The sequence below is a fragment of the Glandiceps talaboti genome, chromosome 11 (genome assembly GCF_964340395.1).
Source record: "Glandiceps talaboti chromosome 11, keGlaTala1.1, whole genome shotgun sequence".
In the NCBI taxonomy this organism is placed as follows: domain Eukaryota; kingdom Metazoa; phylum Hemichordata; class Enteropneusta; family Spengelidae; genus Glandiceps; species Glandiceps talaboti.
In genome coordinates this window covers 19,553,377-19,565,438 of record NC_135559.1, presented here as the reverse complement: position 1 = coordinate 19,565,438, position 12,062 = coordinate 19,553,377, and the positions used below count along the sequence as shown (strand labels likewise).

Here is a 12,062-nt window from a genome sequence, read left to right as displayed (position 1 = left end):
ATATAATCTACATAAACATCGATAATATATAGTTTTTCTACAAAGATTATCCGATGTTGAAGTGCATTTTGTTATTCTATCTGGAACGTTTATCTATTGAAACTCAACGAACGTATGTATAAACATACATATAAGGTGTTCACTACATGATTTCCACTAAATTTTGATTAGTATGTTGCAGTGAAAAACTCAAGACTCAACCATAATCAGTCATTGATAGTATAGGTACATTGGAATGTGAGCAAATATACGCCATTGCGTTACAACCTTGAAGTATTGATAGTATATGTACATTGGAATGTGAGCAATAAAAACCATTGCGTTACAACCTTGAAGTATTGATAGTATAGGTACATTGGAATGTGAGCAATAAAAACCATTGCCTTACAACCTTGAAGTATTGATAGTATAGGTACATTGGAATGTGAGCAATAAAAACCATTGCGTTACAACCTTGAAGTATTGATAGTATAGGTACATTGGAATGTGAGCAATAAAAACCATTGCCTTACAACCTTGAAGTATTGAGAGTATAGGTACATTGGAATGTGAGCAATAAAAACCATTGCGTTACAACCTTGAAGTATTGATAGTATAGGTACATTGGAATGTGAGCAAATAAACACCAAAGTATTGTACCAGTATTTTCAACAGGTAAATGTTAGACTATAATGTAGGGCATGTTGTTCAGCCCTATCAGTCTTCCAATACTTGCTGATAGCATGAAGTGAATGCCATATCTTACGGACTACATAAGTTCTGAATATGTCCATAATATTCACATAGTAGTATATAACAAATACACTTTATTAGTGAATAATAACAATAGTGCATTGATGATCAGTAAGGAGCAAAATGTACACGGGACCGCAAAGCACTCAATATGATTCATTACATATGAACAACATGTTGGATGTCCTTATATGTAATAAACGTTACGTTGGTGAAAACTTGAAACAGCCTTCAACATTCTGTAAAAATGTATGCCAATCTCCCCTCATTATATATTTATTCATTTTTATCTAAATGTTCATATTCCACAGTGTATGCCAGACAAAGTACTTAGCCCGGGGTACTTAGTTAAGTTGGTTATGCTGTGAAATCAGGTCAGTCAGTGTGTGGGTGAATATGCCGTACCTGAATATACACTCTCTGTAGATGTAACAATTTATAAATTATTTAACACGCATTTATTAGGTATACACACCATACAGTTACATGTAACCACACTGTCACTGAGGGTCAAAATGAGCAAATAATATATACTGTTGTTCTACCCAAATTGCTGTTCAATCTTGTGCAAGGGACTTGATCTGTGTGGTATCACTAGGAGTTCTAAGCACTTCAATCGCTTTTGACATTACGACGACTCGACAATGTATGTTCCCATATATCCGTCCTGCTGGTAGTGGTACAACCTAATCAGCTGTTATAAAATTGGAAAGGTCACAGTGTAATCCCAACTAATGGCTACGTTTATAGTAGCTTTTCAGGTGTTACTATTTTACCCCATTTTAAGCCTACACTTAGAAATAAGGATTATAACTTAAAATAGCCACAACAATATCAAGATGATTGACAACTAAATATTACATTATCTGAATGGTAAAACATTTGGCATGGGGTTTCTGTAATGAGGGCGATGTACGATGTGCACTGAAGTGTAGGAAAACAGTATTCAACTGTCCCAGGCATATTAATTAAGCAATAAACCACCCCTGGGATGGTTTATCCCGGCTATTATATTATACCAGTGTATTGAAAATATTGGAAACAAGATAAGAACTAACGTTTTCTGGTTTCATTTGTGCCCCCTCCCCCTGAATAAGTTGCATAACAATAAAGCTGCTTTCAAGACAGCTGGTCTGACGGACGACCATGGCATGCAGTAACTGGGTTATATTTATTAGGGGCCCAAGCCCATGGCTGCTGGCCCCTATTGCTTTTGTTAGGGGTTTTCTTCTTCTTTCTTCTTCTTCTGCCGTTTTTTGTCAAGCTAGAACTAGGAAATAGTTACCCGTAAACCTTTCAAACTTGGTAAGGTTATCGGGGACAATGAGTACTTGTACACCTGACCCAGGAATATTTTGGGCTGGTCACGTGACCTGAACGCCATATTGGATTCCCTCTCTCTCTCTCCCCCCCTCTCTCTCTCTCTCTCTCTCTCTCTCTCTCTCTCTCTCTCTCTCTCTCTCTCTCTCTCTCTCTCTCTCTCTCTCCCTGTTCCTTTTCCAAACTTCCCATCTTGAAATAAAATCCAACAACTTAAGAGTCAGCATTTATTTTATTGACCAAAACATGCCAATACAACTCTTAAAATTAAAACTGTTACAACAGCAAACATGTGATAGTAGTAGTACTATATATATATATATATATATATATATATATATATATATATATATATATATATATATATATATATATATATATAATACTCCTCACTATATCATAATACATGCTACCGTATACCAGTAAAGTCTGATATTACCTTCAAACACTCAAACACTCATCAATCAAATTTCGTAAAGAAATACTGTATTTACTTCTATTTATCAATACGCTTTCTAATGATATCAATTATTTTGCCCTTTGCTTTGATGATTTGATTTCCAAGGTCATAAGTCATACAGTGTAAAACGTCACGGTTTTCCCACATCTATGCATGCTTAACAGATACAGGCCTCGTTTTAGTATCTACACCCATGTAATCCATAACATTTTTCCCACATCTATGGATGCTTAACAGATATTGCCTCGTTTTAGTATCTACACCCATGTAATCCATAATTGGCTTTGCAATGATACTTTGACATTGACCTCGAACTTCAAGGTCATTTAACAAAAAAAAACAGGTCGAATTGTGCATGTACATCCCTCAGCTACTTTGGCCGATTTTAACCAAAGCCGCCACAAATGCCAAAAACAGTAGTCCACGTACAATTATCTACAATACTTTGTTTAAAGACATTGGTGATACTGGTCGAATGATGGTCATATTAACTGTTTGTGTGCTAATGCTGAAAGCTTAATACATGCCAATAGAGACCTTCCTTGAGCGTCAACACCAATATTAGGAGCTTTCTCAGCAGACATTGACATTTGCATGTCACTCTGTTTCTTTGTTTCTTGACCTTCGCGATAATGACCGGTTGGCCATATTATTTGCTGAAATGTAGGATAGCTTGTCTTCAAAGAAGACTTATTTGATCTTAAACTGATTCCCATTGGTTGGTTGTTGGTTTTAAGTTTTTGAGTGTATTATGCCAGGGTATCTTGTATATGACGTTTTATGTATGAGATAATCTCAGTGATTGTGTGAATGTGTAGCTATAACGTAACTACTAGACTGTCGACAGTCGCTCGCGCCTTTTTTCCCCCTACGTTTTATCTAAACTCCGATCCGGCGCAACACTAGTCTAATCGCAAACTGATATCGAGGGCCGAAGGCCCGAGTGATCGAGGGCCGAAGGCCCGAGAAACCTTCGCAATTCGGCCCTCGAAATCAGTTTGCGATTATACTAGTGTTGCGCCGGACCGGAGTTTAGATAAAACATAGGAAAAAAAGGCGCGAGCGACTGTCGACAGTCTACGTGACTACCAGAAATAATGATACATGAATGAAACAATGGCTTCTTGGCCATTTTGTCTTGAACTAAAGAGGCCCATGATTTGCGTCAAACATTGCATAATAAGTGATAATTAACATTACAATGAAGAAATTATCATAGAAATAGTTTAACTATAACTATGACGTAAGGGGAGAGGTGTCTGACTATAATAAACCCATCTGATTAAAGTTCAATGTGGTGAAGGCGGCTATATGTCTTTATTTACATCTATTTCCACCCAAAGTGTCGTTTGATTTGTTCTAGGTGATCGCTGCTATCGCACATCTGACCCTGTATAATAGAAAGCTTGTTTGAATCTTAAGGATCTTGAAAGGTGTCTTCAACCAATCAGCACACATCTTTTTTTTAATTTTCTTTTCTTTTTCCAGTGACCACAACTGCCATCCTGACTGACTACTCAAAAGCGCGATTTTCTATTACACAGGGTTAGATGTGGGAAGGCGGCGATCACCCGGTACAAAACAAACGACACCAAACGATGGAAAAAGAGGTAAGTAAAGATATCCAATCAGATTGATTCTAAACATAAATTATGAAGTCACCTAAATAAATTTCATTGTTTATAGTTTTTAATTTTGGTTTCCAAGTAGGTTCAGTAAACCAATGCTTTCATTCTTATACATAGATACATTCTCAACGAAGTTGTACTGCAGTTGACTCATATATTCCCGACACACAGCATAATTCTGGATCTTCTTCACAAGGTTAAAGGTCATTCTATTCTGCCAATCGTTGATCACAGCTGACGAGTTCCTCCTTTCCCCAAAACCACCATGTTGGTGCTATGCGGCATTTGTGTTTTTGTCGATCCATTCATACACCTTTTTGTCAATATCGATTCCAACATGAGAGTACATGATATCAGCATACTTCTTCGGATTTAGGGCAATATCTTCGAAACGCAATACTATAAAATTTTCTTTCCAAGCATGTGCCAATAAAGTGTTTGCATTTAGTAAAATATAATTTCTGTGCATCTGTTCACAATACTGTTTCAAGATATCAGTTAGGTACTCGTTTAGGTCACCAACATCTCGGATCTTGCTATTCTCTTTTTTGTTAAAACTCCAATTGGAGTAGTAAACCGGCATCAACGATGACATCATTGATCTCGGATCACGGACCACGTTGATGACTTTTAGGTTGATATCGGGACTTTCCATTAACGGAATAAGATCTCTGACATCCAGCAGACGGATTATTTTAGCAGCCCTGTGTTGTGCGTTTTTACAACAACGTCCAGCATCGGTAGGGAGAGAATAATGACATATTTCCGTCGACCTGTTTCTCCCAGATATTGGCAAGCAATGGCAGACATTGGTGAGCCAATTGAAGTACTTCTTCCAATATGTTACATTACCACTAAAGTCACAGTTATACATCATAGCTAATGTGTTCACTCCATCAACAGAAATCCGAGGCCATGATCCGATGTCCTTGAAGCCTATTAAAGGTTCGAATAAATAGAAAAAGTTGGGATTTGACTGAAAGAAGTGTCCCACAAAAGAAGAACCACTACGCATTCCAGCGACGATTAGAACGTTTGCACCACTTTGACTGATATTTCGTGTGCCATATAATTGCTTGTCCGTTACCTGGGTCATGTGTTGGTCGTTGTGCTCGTGGGGCAGCTGGAGACAATTGCGTTCGTACTTTGTTTTTGTTCCATCTCCAGAACGGACAATTATCCAATATGCGATAAAGATAAAGATAAGAGATAAGATAAAAAGTTGTAGCAATCTATTCTTCAGTTTCATTTTGTTCACAGCCTTATCTTCTATAATTCTTCTGGCGAAATTTCACCTGTATTGGTAAAAACGTTAACTTTAAGGTAGACGTTTGTTCGTAACACAAACTAAACTTGTTGCCAGAAATTGTAGAAAATACGATTGTCTTTGTGAACAGATTGACTCACTATTTAGAACACGTGACTAATAAGGGTCACGGATGCCAGGAAGTTAGTGTGGTCCTGTTTCTCTGTTTGATGGTGGTTTGAATGCCCTGATATAAATGGCTTTCTTCACTCCTTGTTTAAAATTCGTTGTATTTTAATCAAAAATGGACTTTGTCAATGCCAACAGGATGTCTCCGAAATTCTGATGTACTGGGGCTTTGATTTGTAGGCTATAAGTCTTCCTGCTCATTCCAGTAACACCTGTATAAGAAACATAATAGTATTATAGTTGACAGACACACAGGTTGATATATAAATCTTTACACATTTTTAAATTTAAATTTGAATATTTATGATTTTCCGTGTGCTGCATCGATCTGTTCACAGTACTGTTTGATATGCTATCAAGATCTCATATCGTGTTATCCTCTTTTCTGTCATTATGTGAAACTGCACCAAAAATGTTTTTGTTGTTGTTGCTGTTTGCTTTTTAAGCGCCCGAATCGACACTTATGTTTAGGTGATGCGATATATGTGTGTGTGTGTGTGTGTGTGTGTGTGTGAGCGCGCGCGCAACCCCCCCCCCCGGCTTAATTTGGTACACATTATTATTGTGTTATGCTGACAACTAATTAGTTTTTGAGCGAAGTTCACATAGTATTATCACCTTCATTCACGCATCCATGACGATTTATCTAAAGTAATCTGCACTTAGGAGTCATGAATAGTCAGTGTGCAACCAATGAATACGTTTGTCTGTTAACAAGGTAACGCTGGGCCAGCGTATAAGAACAATGAATTGGGGTGAAATAAACTTTAAGTGCTATGAAGACATTAAGAGAACACAAATTTATTACAATTCCATCATATCTTGAAGTGTCATTATCCTGTATTTAATAATATCAAAATAAAAGTAAGCAAAAAAATAATGTCTCTAATTTAGCAAAATATGGCCAATTGAAATCGTGAGCTTACTAACATGATATATTATTGAAGGTAAATACACTTGTATAACACACTAACAGTGTGTATCATTAGATGTGTTATTTCTGTCTCTCACAGTTGAATAATGTATGAACCTACAGCAATTGAAGAATTGTACACTACGTGTATATGTATATTCAAGCTAAGGAGCTAGGGATATAGATAACAATAGGGGTTAGTATAGACCCCCTAGCATAAAATTGATTTATATTATTCATAATTGAAATTATTGACTACACAGTGTAAATATATTCCAAAAGGAGTTTAATATCATCTTGACAGTGAAAGATATTGGAAAGCTTGAGCAGGGAATATGGATATCTCTCTTATGGGGGGGGGGGGGGTCCTAGGTCTCCCCCTAGCAGCCCTGGAGGTTTTTTAGTCTGAAAAGTCTATTTTGAGACTATTCAGGCCCTTTCAAACAATAATTTCCAAGCTTACAAGACAGCACCAACATGTAAAAAGAAAAAAATTATTTGAAATATTAAGTTTGATAGCATCTTGACAGTAAGAGGTAGGGGGAAGAGCTTGAGACTGGGATGTGTACACCTCATGTAGTGGGGGGGGGGGGGGTCCTAGGGGTCTCACCCTAGAAGTCCTGGGTTTTTTTTACTCTGAAAAGTCAATTTTGAGACTATTCAGACCCTTTCAGACAATAATTTCCAAGCTTTACAAGAAAGACAGCACCAACATGTAAAAAGCAACTACACAGGGTTGAAATATTTCTGAAATATACTTTGATAGCATCTTGACAGTTAGAGGGGAAGAGCTTGAAACCGGGATATGTCCATCTCATGTGGGGATCCAAAGGGGTCTCCCTCTAGAAGCCCTGGATGATTTTTTACTCTTAAAGCCAATTTTTAGGCTATTCAGACCCTTTCAAGTAATAACTTAATCCATGCTTTACAAGACAGCACCATCAAGTATCAGAAACTATTCTTTATAACTCACACAGGGTTGAAATATGTTCTTAGAAAGTTAAATGGCATCATTATTTACATGTAGTATAGGTCAGCAAATCTACTGGTAGTATCATTGGTCCCCACCGGACGAAGTCCGGGACGGGGACTTATGGATTGGGTTCCGTCTGTCCGTGCGTCTGTGTGTCCATGCATCTGTGCGTCCGTCCAGAGCCGTTTCTTGGAGATGCCTGCACCAATTTTTTTCAAACTTGGTACAGGGGCAACATATAATGGCATACATATGCACGTCAATTTATTACATGATACGATCCAATATGGCCGCCTAGCGACCATTTTGTTTGCAAATTTTCCCTGTCTAAAGCCATAACTCAGACATGCTTTAACAGATCTCATTCAGAGGTGGTTTTAGGACAGTTTTCTATGACATACATGTGCATATTCATTTTCGTCATGATACGAACCAATATGGCTCCCTGGCAGCCATTTTGTTTGCGAATATTCCATGTCCAAAGCCATAACTCAGTCATGCTTGAACAGATCTCATTCAAAGTTGGTATTAGCACAGTGTCATATGACATACATGTGCATATCTATTTTCATTGTGATACAATCCGATATGGCTGCCTGGCAGTGATTTTGTTGGCGCAGTTTTCGTGTCCAAAGCCATAACTCAGACACATTTTTTGTTGTGTGATCAGAGTAGTGATATCAAGAAAATGACAACATAAACTGCCAGTTCCTTAAAACCCAAGCATAGCGAGGACTATTTCATTCTCAATGATTTGTTGGTAGGGGAGATTTGGAGTTTAAGGCATTTTTAGACTACCTTGGCAAACATTTCACATCTTTAAAAGACTATCATCTCAAATTAGAATTGGGTGAAAATATTTAAGAAAAGTTTAATACCATTATGACTGTAAAAAGGTTATTGGTCCATCTGAGTGTTGGTTGAATGCTTGAGTGACCTCTGGGGGTGAGGGAGTCCTTGGGCGTTTTCTCCTGGCAGATCGCAGTTTTTTGCTTCTATTCATAGCCTTTGAGGTAATATTTCCAAGCTTCGAATAGCTAACGTAAATGTAAGTTTTAAATGAATTTCCCATGTCACATAAAAATGGCTGATCTGTAACATTGGTATAGTGGCATTAATATTGCATGTATAGTAAATAAAGTCACCGGTATGCTTAGAGAACTTTAGTTGGTCATACCTAGTGTATAATAGAAACTGATGAGATGTGGTGATTTGTAATGTCAATAACATGTAGTGTACAAATAGAAAGTGTATTAATCCCTTCTGACAAGTTCATAGTGACGAGTAGGGAACATTTTAGATTTACTTCTTTTATAAACTATCTATGAAGATTACCATTACGAAACCTTCAAGTTCACGTTTGCCCCAAAGTACAATATAAGTGAAGCACTGATTGTGAAACAGCCAAGCATTTACATGACATGTTCTGTAACTAGTGTGGTAGCTAGGTAATACATGTATATGTATATTTATAGTTATGCTTGAACTAATAAGTAAGAATTCATGTAAGAAACAGGGAGAAAAACAAATATTTACATGTACCACATTTCAGACAACTTGCTATATGCCATTGTAGAAAAAGGATTTTTTTCTTCTATCACAATCCAAAACACAATGAACCCCCCCCCCCCAATCCACAATTTTGAAAACAGCATGACCCCCCCCCCCCCTACTGCCAATTTCAAAAACAGGGTGACCCCCCTCTCAATCAACCGGTCCCCCGCCCCAGGCCGAAGAAACTGACCGGTCCCTTACCAACATGCTGACAGAATTTTGGGGCGTGCTAACGATAAAAATCAACAGATATCTGCCCATTTTTCGTTCCGCAAAACAAGTTCGAACAGTAAATACATAACACTGTGTCATTTGCTTCCCATAGGTGAAATTAGATTTGAAATGACAGTTTCATAAATTATATGATGTTATTATTCCAAATAACAACCCCAAAGCGGTTTACTGCAACCATGGGTTACAATTTACAATCTCCGTGAAAACCAAGATGGCGTCTCCACATGGCATGCAATTGAATGGGGCATGGCTAGCGATAGCGGGACGTCGAAGCCTGTACTACAACTTACGCTTAATACCATGACAGTGTTAGCACTCACAGTGAATATATTGACTGTAATTATGCCAACCGAACTGAAATATTATCAAAGTAGATGGCTGAAATTATATAGTAATCTTCGCAAGATGCCTGCCGTCTGAGTGTAAAACAGTGACCCAATTTTAGGTTCAGGCTTGTGTGTTTACACACACAAAAAAATCTCAGTTCTTGGCAGTGGGTTTACTGCGTACGTACCGTGAGGTCTGTAATTTGTTCCAAATCAGGTCAGAAAGAAACTAGTCATTTATTCTACTTCTTACGTTCAGGATGAGTTATTTGATGAGTCAGAAGCGAAAATTACTAAACTTAGGCTCACTATAGCAGTGGATCAAAACATAAAATTGATAAAGTCTATGAAGACAAAAACAACTAGTGAAGGTATCAAATAATTATTAGATTTCACAACACACATTATATTGCTCATCGCGATTACAAAATGCCTGATATCTCACCATGGAAAATCCATATTGTTAATGCTATGAATCAATAAAATAAACACAGTATTTTTACAGAACAACTATATATAGCCCCTTAAAGTTTTGCACACGCTCCCCTCCCCCCCCCCCACACACACAAAAGTTTAATACTACTATGAATTTTACTACTACTATAATGGTAGGGTGGGCCGAGCTCTACAAATATGCTTTAGTTTGAACGTTGACTGGGGTCAGAATGTACGACTGGGGAGAATTTATTTGGTCAAAAAATTCGCAGCCTCGCGCTCTCTAAACATTTCATCTCCCTTCCCAAAATGAACCAAAGAATTTTCGTAGCTCCCCCCCCCCCTCCCGGCTGCATATATTATAATGTGTAATTATACAGTTCCCACCCCGCGCTCCACTTCAGAGATGTACAGTATGGTGCACTACTAGTACATTAAACTAACAGTGGAAATCAACTTCAGCGTCCATACATAACAATGACAGATTCCTTTACAAATACATGTGGGCTTTGCGAAAATGTCTCACATTGGGCTGTACTTGGAGATACTTAGTCAGTAGGGTTTTATCTTTCAATCTTGATTCTAATTTTGGCCAGAAACAGCATCCCCCATGTTAGCTACATACGTATACGTTTGCTCGGTTTTTGACTGCCTCATAATTAATGTGGTTGATAAATGAAATAATTTTGAAGACTACAAGGTAAATGACTGCTCCTTAGGTTTGAATGTTTAAAAAAGTCTCCAGAGAGAGAGAGAGAGAGAGAGAGAGAGAGAGAGAGAGAGAGAGAGAGAGAGAGAGAGAGAGAGAGAGAGAGAGAGAGAGAGAGAGAGAGCGTATGTGTGTGTGTGTGTGTGTGTGTGTGTGAGTGAGAGGGCGACTGACAGGCAGACAGACAGACAGACAGAGGAAGGCATTCTGATCAAAACATAAAATTTATACAGTTATGAAGACATCATAAACAAGTGACTAATAATATTCATTCACCGTCTGAGCATGCAGTGAACGACCAACTCATAAGAGGACGCGTTCTCGAGCTCAACTTACGAATTTCAAAAAGAAATTCTACTGTCATAAACCCATTAAATATTACCCAATTTAAGGAAAAAATAATTCCAACTGTACCGAATACATACACCCTAGCCTGATGACATTTCGCCAATCACATCTAGGATTGTACGTACAGTTTGAATGTTGTTACAAGCAGCAATGTCGGTATTTGATGGCTGACAAAGGTGTGTTGATCTGTCAATTATTGATAAACCCGTTCTTGGCATGAAGTCCGTGTACACAAATCTGTAAAAAAAGATAATAGTGAAGGCGAAAAGGCTGCTGAAATATTTAGACGTGCATAGCGAGGGATATGATGATGTCTTATATCCTCTACAAAATATAATTTGGTCCATCTATTTCTAAATTCAGAAAATCTTACCTTTTCGGTTTCCTGAATAAAGACAGTACCACACCTAGACACTATCGGGTATGCAGAATCAGATCATATCAGTCTTATTTATGGTAGTACCTATCTAGTACTAGGTTCCGGCGGGTCACAGTATGCAATCATACAATTACAGAGGGCAGCAGGAACGTGCGATGACTTGCAAGATGGTATATTTTGAGTCCAACCACCTATTGCAACACAAAAGGTCAGAGGTAAGAACGCAGGGTGCAGCGAGCATGTAACTGTAATTTATTTATTATTGGTTGTATGATTGATCGATCGATTGAATGATTAATTTTTGAGGTAAAATAAAACTTATTTGGTGTGTGTGATATTGATCAATAATCTTGTGATTTTTGTGGTGATATCAAATGTTTTTCTTCCTTACCTGGATAGTTTTCTCGCTGTAATTAACTCTGTATTGACTGAATAAAGACATCTTGTCTATTCATCTCCTCCTATTGACATTAAAACACCCATAATCTCATAATTGCCAACAGATCGGTTACATTAATACTTTGCTTTATCTCTTATCTTCAGGGAGATTATTAAACTCATTCATGCATTAACTAGTATAGAAGAGAGTCTTCCTTGATAATGTCCATGTTTGAGT

The 12,062-nt window shown here is 37.7% G+C and overlaps 1 protein-coding gene across 1 annotated transcript; it reads right to left on the bottom strand.

Moving 5' to 3' along the window:
* Window positions 1-4,414: 4,414 nt before the first annotated feature.
* On the bottom strand, window positions 4,415-5,014 carry LOC144442126 (carbohydrate sulfotransferase 3-like). Its single transcript, XM_078131394.1, has one exon. The coding sequence runs from the start codon at window positions 5,012-5,014 to the stop codon at window positions 4,415-4,417; it is 600 nt and encodes a 199-aa protein (XP_077987520.1).
* Between the last annotated feature and the right edge of the window lie 7,048 nt (window positions 5,015-12,062).

Excerpts from the sequence above, each read along its gene's own strand:
- LOC144442126 (XM_078131394.1), bottom strand. The coding sequence starts at position 5,014 with ATGTATAACTGTGACTTTAGTGGTAATGTAACATATTGGAAGAAGTAC.